We start from the raw sequence: 22502 nt of genomic DNA on the forward strand, positions 1-22502 counted from the left end.
TTCGCTTAGCAACTGACAACATTGGTCGGAGAAAGAGCCGCAAAGGCTATAATCTCCATATTAAATTGTGAAAGAAAGAAGAAAGCCAGTTTTTCACAGAAGGTCCATCCCTCGTTGGCATATCGCCCACGTGTTGCTTTGCCTTATCCTAGCGATATATTTGAAAATATATTAGGCAATAATTTTGATGATTCATATGATTTTTTTCAATATTAATTAATGAAATAAATATTTCAGAAACGAGAAAACAGTACAAACAAGGAATATTTTATATCTCTTGCATGGTTGATATGTAACAATTTGAAATATCGACACGAGATATTTATTAAATAAAATAACTTGTGCTATTCTTTCTCTTCTAGAGTACCCTCCCTTTATTTTTTACCATTAGGAGAAAACATAAAAAGATTTTATTTTCCGTTCGACAAAATGTCGAAAATCTAACAAAATAATTTTCCGAAAATATAAAGTTATAGAAATGCAGTTGGCAACACTGTTTCAAGTCACGTGTGATTAAAAAGAAAACAAGTGTTTAACTTCTTGGGACGATTCAATATTTCGATTTTAAAGGGAAAGAAGTTTGTCTTTAATTGAACCGTCTCTAACCATATTGGTAGAATTAAATTAATTATATACGATCAATATCAATCCTATCGCGTAAAATACGTATTTATAAAAGAAATAAAAAAGGTATGGTTTTTTAAAATCAAGCTTATCCATTTTAATAGTGATCGATTTACTTTTTATGCAAGGTATTTTGAATAATTTTAAGTCAAATTTTTTATATAAAAGTTACTATTCGGCAGTTGAAATTAATATAACGAAGTTCATAAATATGCAACGTCTTTCAACAAAAAATGCATTTATAGTTGCAATGCAAAATTCAAATAGTGTTTTGATCATAACACATTTAGTAAATTTCCGATTTTTAAATGTTATTTAAATTTGAACGACATAAATATAAAATTAGAAAAAAATTATTTATTATTAAATCGTTTCTTTGAAACCACTTAAGCAAAGCTTAAATCCTTACTAAAGAAGTCAAGAAGCATCAACTTTTTATATTGCAGAGCTATATTTATAAGCTTTAATCTTAAACGTACTTAAATTATGTCTATTTCAAAAAATATAAGTAAAAATACTGAAAAATTTATTTTTGCACTATATATTTTTATATAAGAACTCATTAAAGATATTTTGAATGCATTATTCATCATTGTGAACCACTGTAGTTATAATTTTAATGACAAAAAATTAAAAGGTAATAATAAGTTTGTCTTGTGAATTACTAATATTTTTGGTTTGCAAATTGAAAATTAAGTAGTAAATAAATATCTTAGAACTGAAGAAAATATCCTCTTAAAGATAAAACTAATGCACGGGATTCTTGCAATCTGGCCATTCCTTGCACGGAAGGCTGTCGGATTAGTGAGAGTGTATGGGCCTAAAGGCAACGAGTGATGTGACCCATTGGTCTTTTGGTACAAATTCTTTTTGGACTTGTATCGTTTTTGTTACTGTTAAATTACGTACAATGATACGGTAATTATAACTTTAATTCTTTATTAAATTTAACGTTGTAAGTTTACTGCATGTATTTAAAAAACATCAATAAAAGACAAACATATCAGAATGGGGTATGATGGATACTCCTCATTATATTTCTCATATGTTGGAGTACACTGGAATTGAGAGGTTGGATTAGCTAATGTACTGTATTTCTATAAATAGCATTTTATTTTTCAATTAAATAATTGAAGAATAGAAATACAGAAAATAAATAATAATTAATTCTCTTTTAATAAATTTGAATTTAGAAATCTAATACAGTCAAATCCTTTTAATACATTATTTGTTTATATAAATTCTGCATTAGTGTAAAATAGATTTGCAGTCGTGGATGATGATGATGATAGGCATTTCAGCATTAGTTTGATTAATGTAAAATATTATTTAATATATAATACAAAGTGTGTCATGATCCCATGAATTCAATAAAAATTATATTTAATACAAAGTACACTGCTTTGTTTCTCCAAAGTCACACAAGCCAATGTGTAAAAACTCAGACTATTGTGACCAAGGGCATACTTTTTTGATTTTAATGTTGGCCACAACACTTATGACGATGATGTTGTCATCATCGTCATAAGTGTTGGTATCATATGCTCAATGACTGCACTGTCAATGATGATGTCATCATTGACAGTGCAGTCATTGAGCATATGATACCAACAATGCTAACTCTAACTTACAGAATCATTTTCTCTTACAGTCAGGGCTTTGTGTGTTGTGACAATTTTGAAATGATCAGTTAAGATAGTTGATGTGTGTACTGGAAACTGGAAATTAGTTTGTTTACTCTGTAGTGTGGGCACTAAGAGTGCCTTTTTTCCGGACCCATTGTGCATTCAGCCAGGCTCACAATGAGATTGCTAAATTCCATAAGTTTTTATTTGTGCGTTTAATTTTTTTAAACATGGCCAAACAAGATAAGACATAGGGTTTAACCGATACAGCATTCTGTAACAACTCCATTGAATCAGTCCAACACATAATCTACAACTGCACCATACATTTTTATAAAAGAATAATCTTGTAGTTGGATTTACTGCAGGTAGCAATCTATAAAACAACCTTTCCATATTTCTGAAATTTATTGATCTTTCATCTCAATCTTTAATAAGAAAACTTCAATATACAATTAATACCTAATTCTTAAGCTTTTATTAAAATCTCTACTATCTGTTTCTATAACCACATGTCAGTTTTAAATGTTGTACTAAGAATGGGGAACTTCTATCATTTTTATCTCTCTAAGACAGTGAAATAACTGGGAGAAAATCTTTACCTTTTGATGGTGTGACTATTGGTTTCTTTGAAGTTTGTTGAACTAGTGAAATTTGTTTAATAAAAACATCATTAATACAAAGTGTCAATTTTTAAGTTCCTTCAATTTGGTATTAATGGGGTTTGACTATAAAGTTATAATTTTTACATAAGTTCCTTAGAATGGAATATAATGATTATTCAGAAATCATTTATCTAATTATTTAAAAAATTAATATATATCAGTTTATTTAAGATTATATATGAGTCACTCATTTGCCAAATTGATTAACTCCACAAAACAAAAAGTAGAGAAATTGAAAATATAAATTATTTTTTAAAATTGCTTTGAAAATTGAGATTTAAGTAAATATAGAATATATATATATTTTTTATTGTATAGAAATGCATTATACATTATGTCATTACATTAAAACTACACTTTAATGTAACAACATATAAAATTGGTTATGCAAAAATATATATGAGCCATTCACAGGCCAAATCAATTAACTCCCTTAGTATAACCCTGGAATAATCATTATTATTTTTACGTTTTTTGCATGACCAATTGTATATGTTGTTACGTTAAACAAATACAGTGATACCTCGGTTTTCGTCGATAATCCGTCTGAAAACAATCAGTGAAATCTGAAACCGACAAAAACCAAGGCAATTATTTCCATATGAATCAATGTAAATCTAATTAATTCATTTTAGACACTCCAAAATACATACCAAAAACACATTTTATAGAGAATTAATATAACGTTAAATACTAAAAGCAATAAGAAATTAACATAAAAGACTAATTAGCATTAAGATTAAAGATAACATAAATAGCATTAAAATGAAAGCAATGGAATTGTTCAGCTAGACATGTGGGATAATGTCTTGTCTTGTAGAAGCTAGTTGGACATGAGCTTCTAGCCTATATCGCCCCATGGCAAAGTGTTACATAATTGTCATGTAATAATAGCTGTATACATTTATGATGGTCGTATTGAGGAGAATAATGCCTTCTGGGAAATCTTTTTAAGGGTAACTGGCCCCTATTCAAGCATTACAGATGTGGAGAAAACCTGGAAAACTTGTGGCCAGCTCGCCCTGGCGAACCACGAACCCGCAACTGAACTCCCACAGCCAATTGCAGAGACAGAGTTTACATTAAATGATGTTTAACAACAGAACAGCTATAGATGTTGGCTGGCTGAACCACAGTTTAAAATGCGTTGCAAAGACGATGACCATCTGTTTCTGAACGTCATCTACATGATTCTCGGCAAAACATTGGCTCTTACTTTTTTTGCCATTACTCCTGTTTTAGGAGTCATTCAGCCAATCAGATTATTCGTGTGACATCAGAAACATGGCGACTGTGTCGAAAACGTGTAGGAATTTTTCGGAAGAAGAAAAGAACATCCTGGCAGAAATTATTAAAAATTATCCTGCAGTTGAAGAGAAGGGGTATGATAACCGTACTCTAGTGTCCAAAAAAACCTTGTACAATCTATGTTTATGTGAAAGAGTAAGGGAAAAAAAACTCGAATTGTAGAACTCTATTCTGAATCAAGATTTCATATCCTACTAATCCCTATTTTATTTATTAGATTAATAGATTATGTAAATATACAAATATTAAAATAGCATATTTAATTTAAGAAAAGTTTACTAGAAAAGTATATCTTATGATCTATGTTATAGGTTGCTGGAAGCGATTAAAAATAGATGCCAAAAAAGAGGCAGATAATAACCGATGTGCTGCACATATAACAGGTGAAGGACCAGCACCATTATCATTGAATCCCTTCACACAAGTGGTTTTATCTGTTTTGGGTGACAGTATTGAACCATTACCCAATCTGGATGATCCACCATTGCCACTTATTGTTACATATGAAAATATTGAATCACTTACAGCTACAAATGAATACTCTAATTCAGGAATATTTTCACCTGTAGTGATAAGTGATGTAGCTGTCAGGGAAAATATGGAAGTGGCAGATGACCACCCAAAAGAAAACTGTAAATAATATTCAGATAAAATAATACTAAATATTTATAATTACTTTCTAAAAAATAATTATTATATTATATTTATAACATTAACTCATTTAGAGAAAGCCCAAATCCAGCTAATAGAAGAGGGCATAAAAACAGAGAAAATGAAACAAGATACAGAAAGAAAAAAGCAAGAAGCAGAACAACTTAACATAGAGTTATTAAGGTTAAAAATAGTTGAAACTTCTGCAAGAACTAAAATTATCAGAAAATAAATAAATGTATTTATTATATATATTAAAACGGCCCTTTTCAGGGCCAACAACTTTAGTTAAGAGTGGTCATATCGTATTAATAAACAATTAGATGATGGAAGAATATCAAAGAAAATAAGAAAATAAAGATTATAATTATTATGACTAGGGTGAGATGCCATCATTTTTAACTGTAATGGTGGCTTTTTTGATTGTTTTATTGAATGTTATATAAACATTTTCAACAATGCCTCATGGAATTGTACTTCAGGAGCAAGAAATACATAAAATTTATTATTTGAGTGGTTCAGGCAAGTCTGAGGCAAGTTGCTGCTGCTGTAAATAGATCTACGAATGCTATTCAAAATGTTTTCCAACAAGATAAAAATTATGAGCAAAAAAGGAAATCAGGACAGCCTAAATGTGTAACATCCAGAAATGAGAGAGACATTTTTAAGCTTATAATTAATAAAAGCATATCAACAAGGCAAGCTGCTGCTGAATTACCAATAGATGTATCTCATGTGACTGTTTGGAGAACTTTAAAAAACAATGACAATGTAAAATATTTAAAAGTGAAGTTGAAACCACCTTTAACTACCAAACACAAATCAATGCATTTAAACTGGGCTAAAGACAAGATAGAATGAACTGAAGAATAGCAAGAAATAATGTTTAGTGACGAAAAGAAGTTTAATTTAGATGGCCCTGATGGGTTTTCATATTGGCATAATTTAAGAAAAGAAAACAAAGTTAAAATAAGCAGGCAACAAGAGGCTGGGTCTGTAATGATTTGGGGTGGTTTTGGAAGTGAGTGGGATGGATGGGGAGGTAAAACTGATTTAGTAATTGTTGACAAAAATGTTTTAAAACATATAAAACTGTTTTCTATAAAATGAAATTCAAATAAATTTTGAAAAATCACAAAATTTGTGATGTTCCTTATACTTTTGTAACAGAATGTAGAAGAACAGAGATTAAAAATAACTTATTTTACAATATGGAATTTTCATATTTTATATTTAAGTAATGTGTTAAGTCCAAAATGTAAGTTTTAAACAAAATTTTGAAATTTGTAAATAAAATGAAGATATTAATTTATATTTCTAGCTCAGCTTTCTATGAATAAATTCTATAATGACTTTAAAACTGTTTTTAACCACATTAAATACATAAAATGTCAACATAAATCTGATAATTTTAGAGTAAAATAACCAAATATATGGTAGAACAAACGCTAAACATAGAAATCATAATTTAAATCTTTTTGAGGAAATATGAATGAATAAAACAATTGTATGAATGCTTATTTAATATGTTACATAGGTTATGTTAAGTAATATTTTTATTTAAAATGAATAAAAAAAGAATTATTTTGTCTGTGATAGGCTCACTCTTTATCAAAATTGTATGGTCCTGAAAAGGACCTTTTGTGAAAGTTCTAAAGTACTGTTTCATTTAACTGAAATGTTGCAGTACAATAGATCTTCAAAGAGCAGATCCTGAAATTGATTGCTCATTATTTGTTGAAGTTTCTTCCTCTCTTTCTTCATTTAAGTGCTCGATAAGAAACTCCTTCTCTTTAAAATTAATGGCCCAATTATGCAAAATTGCTGTGGCTATTATTATATTGAAAGTGTTGTCTAATTTAGTTCTTAGACAACTTCCAATGCATGGAAATTGTTTTTTCCAGACCCCGAATAATCTCTCAATGATATTTCTTGGTCGTGAATGAGCTTTGTTATACCGTCTTTCAGCATGATTCTGCAGGTGTAGAAATAGGGTCATTAAATATGGCAAACAAGGGTAGCCACTGTCACCAGCCAGATATCCAGTACAATATCCTTGGTGAAGTTTTTCTTTAATACTGCTGTTAGAAGAAATTCTACTGTCTAATTTCTAATTTTCATCTAATCTAATTCTAATTTTCATCTTTCCATCACAGATTACCTAAAATATACATTTAAGCATGCATCAATTATATATTTTCATTAAAGTTATCAGTTTGAGATATCAAAGACATTATTTGATATTTTTATTTTCTTATATCAAAGAAATAGTCAAGAATATAACTATTTTATAACAAGGCATAACAATTTAAAATGTTAGAAAAATATATAGGCTAGGGATGGTGAACGTTTTTGAGTCTGTGCGCCATATTGTAAGCATACTTAGCTTTAAAGATGTTAATGCACGCCAAAGTCTTATACTTCGAATAATGATATTTAAAGAAATTAAACGAATATGCTATAATTCGAATAAATGTAAAAAAATCTGATTGAAAAAAAGATGATCAGGTGATACAGAAAGGATGATTGAAAAGGACAGAAATCATATGATACATTACGTGCCAGATGATTTCTCTTATGTGCCACAGGTTTGCCACCCCTGATATAGGCCATTGCATATTTAATAGTCATTTAAGCTACAATAAATTAGTTCAGAAATCTGCATTATATTACTGTAGTCAGTATTCATGTGTTCAAATAAATTAGTTACAAAAATATTTGTGGAGAACAACAAAGTTGTATTTTATTGAAATTTTACTTAAATATGTTTATTTTCTTAACCTATTAATACATAATTAAGTAAAGATGATATTGCATGTAAATAATTCTCACTTGGCAGTTAATAGAATAATAGAATTTTCTCTTATAAAAAAGTTGAGCTCTACTGCTGTCAGGATACTGGATAGGTATATGGGTGCAATGAATTGTCCCAATTATTCCAGGAAAGTTATTCTTGGATAATACAGAAAAATCATGTGTAATAGATGGAAGTTTGGATTCTGTCAGAAATACAATTTTGGCATTCTTCAAATGAACTAATGCCTTTGAAACGTTTTGGATGGTTCTGATAAGGATATAACGATAATTAATAAATAATGCAATATATAACTTAATACAAACATTAAATAAGACCTCATTCTTATAAATGTCTCGATCACTATACAAAAAAACTTTTTAAATTTATTTAATAATAGTTTGATAGTTACCTGCATACAGTAGAGATGTGAACTCCGATAAGATTACCGGCTACCCTCTGGTAGTTTCCGGTGGCATAAAATCATAATGCCATCAATAACTGTTGTTTGGTAGTTAACAGCAACCCTCTTCCATCTAGGTGCCTAATTTTGTTGCCAATATGATTTAAAATGCAAACAAATCCAGATTTAGAAAATCTATACCAAATTCAAAATTCATCTTCAGAATATATTTCTATAGGATTATTCCGATCTCGCATTACCCTCTCTCTTTGTAATTGTTGAGATGAATAATGTTCTTGATTCGTCCCGTTTGCAAGATTTATTAAATTAAGAATATTCATTATAATATGACCAACAAATATGGCAACTTCTACCCAAGTAAACTGGTGTGTAAACCTGCTATTGAGGGAGTCTAGAAAGTACGTCGAATAACTTGTTTCTAATCGCTGTCTACATTGTGGCAAGCGAGAAACGCTGTCTCTGCAATGAAATTTTTCTGAACCATGGTCTATCTGATCTGTAAACCACCGTCGGCCTCTAAATGTTGTCTCTGCAATCAGCTGCCAGTGTTCAGGAAATGGAACCATTGGCCAATGGTGGGCAGTCTCTGGGTAATGTTCACACAATGAGAAATAACGCCACACTGCACCAGAAAATGCGTGGGTTGCCCTTTGTTTTCGCAAAATTAGTAGCGAGGTGACTTGAGCGCACGGACGAAAACCAAGACAAATTTTTCGCAAAAAAAATTGACAAAAACCGAAACCGACAATAACCAAAGTCAACAAAAACCGAGGTATTACTGTATCTCAAAGACAGAGTATAAAGATTAGTGATCTGTATGATTCTTGTCATTTACTATTTTCAATAACTCTCTCAACTTTAATATTAACTAAAACCAAAGATATAGAAAATGTTAAAGAAATTTAGGTTAATGTTACCTTAAGTAGCCAAGATGGCGGCTCGTCTCTGAAACAGTGGGGATGCACGTACTAACCTAACCTAACCTATTCTAATTAATTACCATAATTATTGCCAACCAAAATATTAGAATGGGTAATTTATTAGAATAGGTTAGGTTAGGTTAGTACATGTGTCCCCACTGTTTCAGAGACGAGCTGCCATCTTGGCTACCTAAGATAACATTAACTGAAATTTATAAACATAAATATATATAATATATTAATGAAATTGATGTATATTGATATTGCGTTTGACTCAGAGTTTAAAATAAATACTGTATATATATTTCTATATCTTTGGTTTTAGTTAATAGTAAAAGACAAGTCATACAGATCACAAATCTTTATAACTTTGTTTTTGAGATACTTGTTATGTTAAAGTAATGTATATGCTGAGAAAAAAAAATGAACTAATATAATAGATTTACTGATGAAATAATCACCTTTAAAGATTATTTTTATAAATTTAATTAACTACTTTGAACTAACAATTCAAAATTTTATCATAATTACATTATGTAATTTACAAATAATTTATAAAAATCAACACTTAAAATTTTTATGAATTTTAATTTGAATGGTATTTCTCTCTTACTGTTAGTATGTCAAAACATTGTCAATGTTTGGATGGATGCAAGAAATTTATTATATTCAGATATATATTGATGACATACAAAATTTTCATATATCAATAAAGTTTTCAATTATTATTTAGAAACCTTTTTGAACCAGCAAACTGTTTTTAATAAAATGAACATTTTTGGCTGCTTTTATCAGCCATCATCATGTTGTAACTGTTAAACATTAAATGGAATGTTACACTACACAATGCCTTGTGGAATGGTTTGATTAAGAATTAGAATTAATTAGAATCATTGCAATTATTGCATATTTATTCTTTTAAACTATTATTTAAGTATCATTTGGTATTTGAATATAATTTCAATGTATATGGTTAATATTTTATTGAAATTATATTTAGAAAAAACTCAATTATTGTTAAAAGTTGTGAAATTTATAATAGAATGATTATTTGTTTGAAGTATAACTTGAAGCTCCAAGAGGCAGGAAAAAACAAGCTACGAACAATTTGAGTTAGAGAAAATGCCAATTATGAATAGATTTGTATTTTTACCTCCTTTGCATTATATAAAGAATCTTTGATAGTTTTTATTTTTTTTGTTTTAAAAAGCCCATGGAATGCCTTTCAGCAAAATGTTCAATGTAACTAATGGAATTGAACAGTTTTTTAGTACATCTTGTTGAGATAAAGCAAGAAGTCAAGAAATCCTCTCACTTTGGACTGGAATTTTGTCTGCAAATGTGTGTTGGACAATAGATACAACTGTCTGAAAATTTCATAGAATTCTGATGATTAGATCACTTTGGATGGAATAAATGTTAAACTTTGAGTCGGGAAAGTTGAAAGTAACATAAATCAGTGTCAAGGAATTATGAAAACTTTCAAGTTGGAGATGTCAAATATCTTTGCCATTCCATTGAGACTAGTGTTGTCACCTTTACAAAATCACTGACCTAGATGGCAGGTCAGGTTTGTTCGAACAGAAGTTCCTGATGCATGCGCAATGTCATTTTACAATGCGAAGAATAATGTGCCTGTAACATACCCTCAAAAAAAAGGTCGAGAGGCAGGTTGTGCATCACATGTCAGCATAAACCAGCGGTTCCCAACCATTTTTTGACCAGGGACCACTTTGATTTCATTGTTGTTAGCAGGGACCACAAGGTTTAAGAAAAATAAACTTTAATCAAAACTTTTAATATAAGTAATCGTTAAACTCAAGACTTTTGCTTTAACAGTACCATTATAATAGAAAACATAACATTTTTAGTAAAAATTAAATTCAGTTTGTATCAATATGGAAATAATAATTTAAAATAAATAAAAGTTTTAAATCTTTCGCGGACCATATTTTAGCTCTTGCGGACCACTGGTTGGGAGCCGCTGGCATAAACATAGTAACATGGCGGAATGGCAGATGAGTTTCAGTGAGTGTGAGGTCTTTCGTTGGTCAAATGGTGCAAATTTATAATAATATTTGCAAGTATTTTGTTTCATCGTAATTTCACAATTTCTACAAAATTCCCAGATAAAATTAATAGTTAACCCGGACAGTGAGTCAATTCCTGGACTGTCTGGGTGAAAACTGGACGGGTGGTAACACTAATTAAGACCTACCAGAACTTCATTTTTTTTCGAGTTAAAAAAAAATATTCCTGTTACAGATGTTTCAATTAGAGAAGTTTTACTGTATGTATAATTTAAAAAGTTATCACAGAAGTTGTCATCATTGTTTCTCCTGTTGTAAAACATATTTCAAAATCAGTAACATCAATATTTTTACTAGAGGTTTTTTAATCATTAACAGTATTTATAGAATAGTTAATAAAAGGACAAAGGTATGTTTTGTGGAAGGTTTCAATCAAGTTATTTATATTAAAAAAAAATGTATAAAATAAATATACGTATGTATGTATGTATATATGTAGGCTGTTTTTTTTTCAAGCTCCGATGATCCATAAAAAAAAAGACAAGTGTAAATAACAATAACAAAATGAATTTATTATCAAATGTTAGGTATGAACATGCTTACTTTTCGACATAATCACCATGAAGATTGAGGCATTTATCATATCTGTGGATGAGCTTTTCCATCCCCTTGTAATAGAATGTTGCTGCCAATGACTCGAGATGGGCCCTAACGTTATTTTGAAGATCGTCATTAGTCACGAACCTCTGCCCTCCTAGCCACTTTTCCTGTTCAGGAAAGAGGTGGAAGTCACTCAGTGCTAAATGTGGGCTATATGCTGGGTGTTTAAAGGAGGTGAAGACTTCCACCCAGCTAAAAATTTTTTAATGTGTGAAGACTTCCACCTCTTTCCTGAACTGAAAACATGGTTAACAGGGCAGATGTTTGAGACCAATGACGATCTTCAAAACAACATTGTTAATTAAGGCCATCTCAATTCACTATGACAAGGGGATGGAAAAGCTCGTCCACAGATATGACAAATTCCTCAATCTTCATGGTGATTATGTTGAAAAGTAACCATGTTTGTACCTAACTTTTGATGATAAATTCATTTTGTTATTTACACTTGTCTTTGTTTTATGGACCATCAGAGCTTGAAAAAAAAACCACCTGTGTGTATGTGTGTGTGAATATTATATATTTTGTTTTGTTTCATTAGTATTGTAATATTTTTAATATCATACTTTTTATTTCAGTTATTAAAAAAGTATTCATTCTGAGAATGCTAAAAATATTTATTGAACATCTCACTGAATATTTGCAAGTTTTAGAAGCCTACAAAATAATAAAATCTTCATATTTAATGGAGAATAAGAATCCATTTAATTCAAACCAAGAATTAATGGTAATAAGGCATTTCTCTCATTTCTCTTAGACATTTTTATTCTAATTAGCTTTTAACAGAATTCCGCAGAAACTGATCTAATGTTTTTTTATATGGATGATGATTGAACATATTTCATCTGAATTTTTATTAATTAATAAATTAATTGTAATTTTTATATACTGAATTATAATACATGTAATTTTTATTTGAAATAATGAAAATTTGTGTATGTTTTTTGTTTTATCATTACAAAAACTGTAAATTACTGTATTTATAATTTCAATACCATAAGTTTTTACTTTCCCAGATGTTATGTATACATAACAAGGAAAAGCATTGGAATCATGTCAGATTTGACCCTCTAGTATTTTGCAAATCTCCACATTTTGAGACCTCCTAAACCCAAAAAAGTAAAAAAAAAGGAGGTGGAATTGTGGAATTCCATGGACATTGTGTGTATTAGTATCCATTTCATTTAATATCTTAGAATGGTATAAAGATTAAGAAATGAAATTTGGTGTAGTAGCTTGTGTATAAGAGGCAACTGATGCTATTAAATTTTGGTGGTTAAAGGTTGAGGGGGTGGGAAGATAGTATGTATCATATCTCAAGAGAAGTTAGAGATTTTATTAGAATTTACAAATTTTTATAAAACTCATCACTATCCTGAAAATTAAGCTTTTTGCTATTTTATAATAATTAAGAATATAAAAATTTCTTATAAAATCTCATAACAGATGGCACCAACACATTTTATTTATTTATGATTAATATAAGAAATCCTTGTTAATTCAAACTCAGATAATTTAACTGTACTATTTTTCCAAGCTGGGATATTGAGATTTACATGTGTTAAGGAATTCAGTTAGTTCGAAATATGGCTACCTTGAGATTAAAAGTGAAAATTCTGTCCAAACTGTGATATACATATGTGAACTTGTTCATTTAGATCAAAGTGAACACTACAGTAGAGACCCGTACAACGCAGGAGATTCGTTACACATTATAGGAAATTGCATTATTGAAACCTGCATTATCACATGATTTATGAAAGTTTAAACCTTGGCCTATAAGTTGAAAAAAAAAAATGTATACCTCTGATCGACAAAATTCGAGGGTTGTTGCTTGCTTTATTTGCGCATTGTACGGGACTCTATTGTATAAGAGAACAGTAGACCAAGAACAACACTAATCTGGTCAATATGGCTTTACTTTTACATTATCATATTTTTGGCTGTCATCTTACTCATTGATTACTCTTTTCCTCTTATCTCATAAAATATGGCTGGTGTTCAGGATTGCAAGATTGGGCTACAAGTAGCAGATTGAGATATTTGTAGGGCTTTAGGCTACTACATTTGGGCAACTTACTACTTTTTGGACCACTTAAAAATAATTGGGGTACATTTCAAGGAATTCTGCTTTAGTTTTTATAAAACAATCTCAGATAATTTGAAACTCGATAATTTAAAGTCACAATTATTTCGTCCCTTGAATTTTGAACTAACAAGGAGTTTCTGCAATATAAAAGTTATTTTATAAATAAAATCTCATAATAGCTGGGAAAGTTATTCAATTCACTGCTGGATTTTTTCTATAAACAACCTGTTAAATTTTTAAAAATGCAATTGAATTGTTAATTTAAGTTATTAATACATGTTTGTTTAATTGCTTATATTTAACTATTGATTATTGTTTATATTTGACTATTGCTTATATTTAACTATTGATAATAAGTTCAAGAAGAAAATTTTGATAACATTTTAAGGTTATAATTACAAAACTTAATTAAACAATTTTTGGTGTATATCAAAGTTTTTTCTTTTTTTTTATTTTTCTTTTGTGGATGTTGGTTTCCCATTTTGTAAAAAATAATTGTTTACTATTTAGAAATATAATTTTCATAAAGGAATCAAAACTTTATAAATTTAAACAATAATTCTTACCAAATTAAAACAAAATTGGTTTACGATAGTATTAATGTGTAAAGTTTCTAAATTGTTTATGCTATCCTCAGAGTTTATATAAAAATATCCAAAAATGAAAAAAAAAGCTAAAATATTCTAAAAGTTTATAAAACTTTGCATCATTTTTACAAATAAATAAATCAAAATATTGTTTATAACGGGAAGCCAACATTATTTTTTTATTTATTAAAAGAAACCTTTAAATGTTCTTGAATGAATCGTTCTTGGTCAAAATTTAATCAGAACTAGCTACTAAACTGTGTAATAATGTTGAACTGATGTATTGAATGGTGTAGAGCAGTACTGGCAAACTTCTTGAACCTGCATGCCATATAGTAAGCATACTTAGCTTTAGAGATGTTTATGTGTGCTGAAATTTTAGACTTTGAATATGTTTTAAAAATGACAGATGTTTTAAAAAGTCAAATGAATATGCTTTAATTAGAATAAATGTAAAAAAGCTGATTGAAAATAGGATGATAAGATGATAAACTGAAAGGATGATTGAAAATCATATGATACATGACAGGGCTAGATGATTTCTCCTTATGTGCCACTTTGGGCATGTACACCATAGGTTTTCCTTGTGTAGAGTATATTGTATTCTGTTCTTTATCATTCTAAGCTATTCAGCAGTTAGTTCTATGCTGAGGATGATTGATTGTCCAAAAATTGTTTCTTTAAACAAACATTTTTTGAAATAATTTATTACTATTAAAATTTAAAAATTATATAAGAATTTATTTCATTGGTGCTAAAAATACAGTTAATACAAATAATCTGATATTATTGCATGAAAATTTTGTTAATATTCATTCTTCTGCCTTAATCAATTTTTTTCATAACTATCTTAGAAGCAGAGGTATATCCTATATTGGGTGGGCAACTTTTGGAACATGCCAAAATGTGACATGTCAACAGCTTTTTTTTCAGCATACCACCTAGCGCTTACCTTAAAAAATAAATATCCAACATTTTTGCTGAGTTGTATATTTTAACTTAATTTATTTTATCTTTATTTAGTATCACTCTACTCAATAAAATTGTATTCAAATACAATTTAGTAGAGTGATACTAAATAAAAATAAAGGTTTAATAAAAAGTAAAATGATTGTGATCTATTTTCATTATTACGAAAGTAATAACTAAATTGGTAGTCATTTTTACATTGTGAGTAAAATATAAGCATACATAAGTGCATAAAATACAAGTAATGATAAGCATTGCATTGTAGGAATACTAGCTAAAGCTTTTCCATTTTGAAATGGGCTCTGTGCTTCATTTATTGCATACATTATGACATTTTAGAATTTATGTTTTTTGTTTATAGAATTTTTTACATTTATTTAATTTTTCTTTCCAAAACAGTGATAATTATTGGTTATTTTTCATAATTATAATTACTATTTAATGGCTAAAAATATATAAATAATTCATTTATTTTAATCAAAAATATTTTTTTTGGAAAATTAAATAGATAAAATAAAAAACTTATTAATTTTATATTTTTGTAATGTAATTTTTATAACCCAATTAGAAATAAATTATACATTTTTTTTTTTTTTTTGTTTTTACTATATTATATCCATTTTTCAAAAACGGATAAGCTTTAGCTAGTAATTTCTAGCTAGTTAATAAATATTACTTTAAATATCAAAAAGTTTTATTTTTACATCACCATTCAAGATATCAAAGTTAAATTTGTAATTTTGCTATTATGTAGTTGTGTAGAGTTATTTCACTTGGAGGTTCATGGTCAGGTTTTTGCTATCAGAAGGGGGCCATGGACATCAATGTTTCCTCTAATTTTTTTGTAGATGAGCAGAACATATACTTCTCTGAGCAAAAAAATATTTTTGCTGAGCAGATTCTGAGCAAAAAAGTTTTTTGAGCATATATATATATAAAATCTTATTTTTTCCTATAAAAATTAAAATAATTAATTATAAAGTAGAGATTAAAATTCATTTTAAAACATATTTCCATACAAAATATTATCTTTTGTCAATGATTTAATGTATTTAATCGAAATATATGTAGCAATAATCATGTTGCAGACAGAGTGAGAAATAAGTAAACAACAATTCAAATCAATGTGCATGCTCGCCTGCGTGGCACATAAATTCTCATGTGCGGCAACAATTTGAGCAGTGCGTGGCCGCGCAGCTTAGAGGGAACATTAATGGATATAATAAGTTTGGGAACCATTGATCTAGCATTTTAGCTGCCAAACCAAATAATAATAATATGCTCCCAAAAATTCCAGTTTGCATATGAAAAAATTTTGCTTCATAGATTTGAAAATTTTGGCATGCACACTTAAAAAGGTTGCCCACCTCTTCTCTATATTTTTTTGTGTTTAAAATGTTAGTATGCAAACTGTCTATTCACTTATATTCAAATTGAAAATAGTGATTATTACTGTTAAGCTAAAATTTCTACAGGAAACTCATCTCATGAGACTTCTTTTTCGGGTTTTTTTTTTGTTTTAATTCTTCAGTGAATATGATTCAGAAAATCATACACGAATAACTTATTCTATATAAAGTTAAATGAAACAAGTAATTATTTATTGTGACATCATCACAATGCCAGGCTGCAATTTTTAATCATATTTTAAATTTATTTAACTTAAAATATGTGTTTTCCACCTCAAATTCATATTGGTTTGCCCCTGTACATCATATTTTCCCTCATAACAAGAGTCATACCAGTCATCTATCTAACACCTTTCAGGGGAAATTTTTGAATTAAAATAACATGACTTCTGGTTTGCATTGGAAGTTCACATAAAATTAATCAAGGCCTCCTGCCCCTAAGGTTTCCATATCTGGTTTCATCTTTCATCTATCTAACTCCATTCTCAAGATTAAGAAAGGACAGATGGATGACTGTGAGAATTTGTAGGTCTATAATTTTTTCAAATTGCAGCTCAATTGTAAACTGTTTTAAACAACATAAAAAATTTAACATGGATACCTATTGGAAGTAATGTTCATGATTATGAAAATAATATAAATACAGTATTTTATTCTGTTAATATTTATTCTTTATTTATTTTATTTTAAGCATACTGGTACAGCCATGATGTGAGGAGAAATATACAAACTTATATATAAAATCATACAACATATCTGTTAACACTAAACATAAAAATACACATAACTTATAAATAAAAATAAAATACAAAGGCAAATTCAAACTTAAACCTAAAAGTGGGATAATATCCAAAAAAAATAACAAAAAAAAAAAAAAAAAAAAACTAGTAAAAAAAATCTTACCTAGAAAGCAAAAAAGAAAGAATCAGATTATAGGTTCTTATTCATAAATTGGATAGTCTCCCAAATAATCAAAGCTAACCATTGGTTAAATAACCTGCAAACCATGTCCCAGGATGCAACTAACATAAAATCATCAACCACTTTACATTATGAAACTAAAATAAAAATAAACCACATTACCACAAAGTTAACATCATAAGATATACGATTTAACCTTTTTAATAAAAATAAATACCTTAAAAAAAGAATTAGAATTATAGATTATTTTTACAAAACTATTAAATGAAAGGAATTAGTATAACACCAAAAATTTCCTTATGTAATTTTGAGAAAAAAAAACAAACTGAACACAATGAATCAACTATACCACTTCTGTAATTACATTAAAAAAAAAAAAAAAAAACTCAATGGTTTACATATAACTTGCATTAATACTGCAATAACATTACAAGAAAGATTATTATTATAAATAAAGCAGTCAAAAAGAAGATTTATTCAGATTTTTATGCCACCAGCAATAGGTTTATATTCCATTATTCAGCTTCAAAGTATACCGTATTTACTCTGATATAAGACGATTTTGCATATAGGACGAGGTGTAACTTTAAAGATCAAAATAAAAAAAAATAGATTTATTAATACAATTCTAATTTTATTTTGTTTAATCACAAATAAAATATCAAATGCACATAAATGCACACATTGGCCTGTAAAAATTACTGGCATTTTAAACTTCAAGGAAAAATCTTGTAAAATCAACAACATAATTTTTCACGTAAAGCTGGACAATTGGGAACCTTTTTTGCTAATTCCTAACAGTTGAATTCACTCTTTGTCATTTACACTTATGAGGTTCTCCAAATTCTGATTTTCAAATAATCATCTGTTTTTATGTGGGAATGAATTAAAACTTATATCGGGTTTCCATGTAATTTTGGAATTCAATTCAAAAGCTTTGCTTCTTTTATTGCTGTTCATTTTTACTCCTGACAATACACAAGAATGATTCAAACAATGCAGATAAAATACTTTTGTTTTTAAACACCAGAAGGTGAGAATCTGGTAAAAAATGCGAATTTACAGTTTACAAAACTTATTGCAAAAATGAAATGAATTCTTCACTCACATGTATAGGACAACCTAGGTTATTAAAGCATTGAAAAATTAATAAAAATCTCATCTTATATATGAGTAAATACGGTAATTATCAAAATGATTTAACTTTAATAAATAAACTCCATTTACATTTTTAAACAAATTTTCAAAATCAATACCATTACTTTTACAGTTCATATACAGATACTTAGTCCTGGGCAACTCTACCCATTTCAAAACAAACAAAAAAAAAAACTTGTTAAGGTGCTCTTCTCCCAAGTTTAATGTTCTAAAAACCCAATTAATAAATTTGTTCAAGATCATGCAAGACAATGGACCCAACAAATACTCCATACACACTAAATATCCATGGTTACATGTTGGGAGCCCATATAACCTCTTACTAAAGATAGATAATACTACATCCAAAATCTCTGCCTGAAACCCCAAATTTCGGAGGCGTAGAGAAGAGATGAACCTACAACTGTGTTAAATAATTTTAATTGATTCCTCATTTTGTTAATAATATTTTTGATAAATACACTCGAGAAGTTTAAAATTTATGTATTTCATTTATTGCATAATACAAAGATGTTTATTGAAATTAATTAATTAAACTTTTCTTTTATAGGATTTCATTAAAGAAAAACTTCAGGTAAAAATGTTGTGTACAAAATATATTTAAAAAAAGAATATAGTTGATCCATTTTATATATAAATGGATTAACCTTTCAAATGAATATGGATAAACGAAAACGAATTGTTCTAACAATTGAGCAAAAAGCAAACATCATTATGAGATTACGCCGTGGAGAAAATATGAAAAAAATCATGGAAGAATTTAAAATAGGGAAATCAACCGTGTATGATTTAAAACGAGATGCTGATAAAATATTACATTTTGCTGCAGAATCAGATAGTATGGCTGGTCCTTCTCGTCGTAGGACAATGAAAAAATCTCAGTTAAGTGATTTAGATGAAGCAGTCTATCAGTGGTTCACACAAAGAAAAGCAGAGGGACTTCCTGTATCGGGACCTTTAATAACTGAAAAAGCCATGCAAATGTACAGAACAATGAATATTGATAAACCGTTTTCTGCTAGTACTGGTTGGTTGAAACGTTTTAAATCTCGTCATGGAATTAGGCAAACATCTGAAGGTGGCTTAACTATTGATAAATCTTTGCAAGAGATGTACAGAGAAGAATTTAGAAAGATCATGGAAGAAAAGGCAAATTCACAACAATCTTATACAGGTGATGAAAGAGGAACATTTTTGAAGTGTTTAATTTCTAGAACTTTATCGTATTGTCAAGAATCATCAGAATCATGGGAACAAATGCAGAAAGATTCATTGAATTTGTGTGAAAAATTTTGGAATAATAGTGATAACAGTGAAGAATTTTCAGAAACATCTGAACTAAATCCAGTAGTGAAATTAGAAGTTTTTGAAGATATTGAAGATCCTAATAGTTGCAGTGAAGAAATGCAAAATATACCTGATAAAAATGAATTATTTGTTAATTGTAAAGAAGAGAATTTTAGCGAAATATTGAAAGAATCACCAGACGAGGGAAATACAAAAAATTTTTCAGAACAAAATAGTTCATCGGACAATCTAACTGATGCAATTTATCATGCAACAAAACTGCTTGAATTCTTAGAACAGCAAGCTACTACAGATCCCGTTCCATATTTGCAGGTTGTAAAAATTCGTAATAGTATATTACAACAAAGAGCAGAAATAGAAAAGAAAAAGTAAAAATGTATAATTTTCCATACTTTCGACTGTGATCAGTTTTGTTTGTTGAATAAACAAACTATTTTCAGATTTAAACATTGAATTGCTTAAGAATTAATACCAGTATCAATTGTATTGTAACAAAATGTATATCTAAACAAATTAATCAATCTAGTATTTGACAATAGTTACTAAGTCATAAACTTAGAAAAAAACCTTAGTTTACAAAATATTTATTTTTGAACTTTGTAATTTACAGAAGCAATTATGAAAGATTACAAAATTTATTTTTGAAAATATCAATATATGTAATTAATTTTTAGACCATTATATTTCCCTGTACTTATTAAATTGAGATATATTCTCTCGATAGTTTTAATGTTTAAATATTTTTATTGATGTTGATCTGTAAACTATAACAATTCTTTCATAAATGAACGATAAATGATCAAGATCAAACTTGTAAGGAATTGTTATTTACGTAAAACATTAAATAGTTGTAAGAAGTAATGAATTAATTTATCTACCTATTGTTCACCATCAAATGTGTGAAAAGATGTATATTTATTTAGTGATACGTTGTCATATAAAAGAAATGCCAATCTGTTGTTTATTGCTGCGTATCGTAGATGACTGTTTTCAACAAGAAGAAAAAATGGTTAATGTTACCTTAGGTAGCCAAGATGGCAGCTCGTCTCTAAAACAGTGGGGACGCACATACTAACCTAACCTATTCTAATAAATTACCCCTATTCTATTTTGGTTAGCAAGTTAGGTTAGGTTAGCACGTGCGTCCCCACAGTTTCAGAGGCGAGCCGCCATCTTGGCTACCTAAGGTAACATTAACCGAAAAAATATTAGACATATTACAGTAGCGGTATACTCCTAAATAGTAGATAAATTTCTTCTTTTAATAACAAGGGTGATGTAAAATTAATTGCAAATGAAATTAAGCATTTTGAGGACGTTATTAAAGATTGTCAAGTAAGTGTCAATGTAATCCTTAAAATGCTTATTAACAGAAAGACAAAATGATTACGAATTTTCTAGCTGAATTTGAAAACTTAATTATTTTTTAAAAAATGAGACTACTAAAGATACAATTTTTTGATTTTAAATTCGCATTTTCGTTGTGTATCATGCAAAAATGTAATATAATTGGTTGGTTTTATTCTTATTGTTTTAATATATAGCCTAATGGAGTTGTTTTAATATATAGCCTAATGGAGTTGTTTTAATATATAGCCTAATGGACTTGAATTGCTAAATTTATAACAGTGTATAAAAAATCATTCCAAGATAAAAAATGCAGCTAGCAAATTTAAGATCATGCGATTAACTTTGAATTCAGTCCGACATCAAAGTGACCATATAAGATCAAACGCCATTTTATAGAAAATTAATTCTTGTAATCTTAGATTGTTTTAACCTTAATATTAACTTGCAAAAAGAAAAGGAAAATAATTATACATTAATAGAAGATTATTTTTAAAATTTATAAAAATATTAAATTTTAATAAAATCAAGTTTTTATTCAGAAACACTGAAATTTCGTTATTTTTAACATTCACGCTTCTCAAAGCCGTTGTCTAAACTAGCAGTTTTCAACATGGGTAAGACTTTAAACCTAAGCTGATTTACGCGTTATTTTTAGCCAAATCGGTATACTACAGTCGTGTGTTTGCTGTAATTTTATTGTATCTTAAGGCGAAATGAATTCTGGTTCTGCAGTTAATTGCACAAATCATTCGAAATAGTTGGTTTATTATTATTTAATGATTTTACTTTATATTACAGAAATATTTTATGATAGTCCTTAAACTTAATAAAAAGTAAGTTCTTACATATATTTAACTCAGATTAAGTAATTACTATTAGCACTTTTTATAAAATAAGAGAGAAAAGTTAATGAAATCATAATTGAGATGATTATTTCGATTATACTGCATTTTTATGTTTGTTATCATCTCAACACATCCATGTTTAAATAATCGTGAACTACTTATGTT

The 22502-nt window shown here is 28.5% G+C and overlaps 1 protein-coding gene across 1 annotated transcript; it reads left to right on the forward strand.

Annotated features, from left to right (window-relative positions):
- Positions 1-494: 494 nt before the first annotated feature.
- Positions 495-21106, forward strand: LOC136972629 (jerky protein-like). The gene is made up of 3 exons (XM_067267225.1): positions 495-690; positions 12280-12428; positions 19385-21106. The coding sequence occupies exon 3, from the start codon at positions 19489-19491 to the stop codon at positions 20512-20514; it is 1026 nt and encodes a 341-aa protein (XP_067123326.1). The 5' UTR covers positions 495-690; positions 12280-12428; positions 19385-19488; the 3' UTR covers positions 20515-21106.
- The last annotated feature ends 1396 nt before the right edge of the window (positions 21107-22502 follow it).

This window comes from Centruroides vittatus, unplaced genomic scaffold, assembly GCF_030686945.1.
Source record: "Centruroides vittatus isolate TY-2023 unplaced genomic scaffold, ASM3068694v2 contig_299, whole genome shotgun sequence".
Lineage (NCBI taxonomy): Eukaryota > Metazoa > Arthropoda > Arachnida > Scorpiones > Buthidae > Centruroides > Centruroides vittatus.

Bases quoted from the DNA above. Each gene is read 5' to 3' on its own strand.
- LOC136972629 (XM_067267225.1), top strand. From the start codon at position 19,489: ATGAATATGGATAAACGAAAACGAATTGTTCTAACAATTGAGCAAAAA.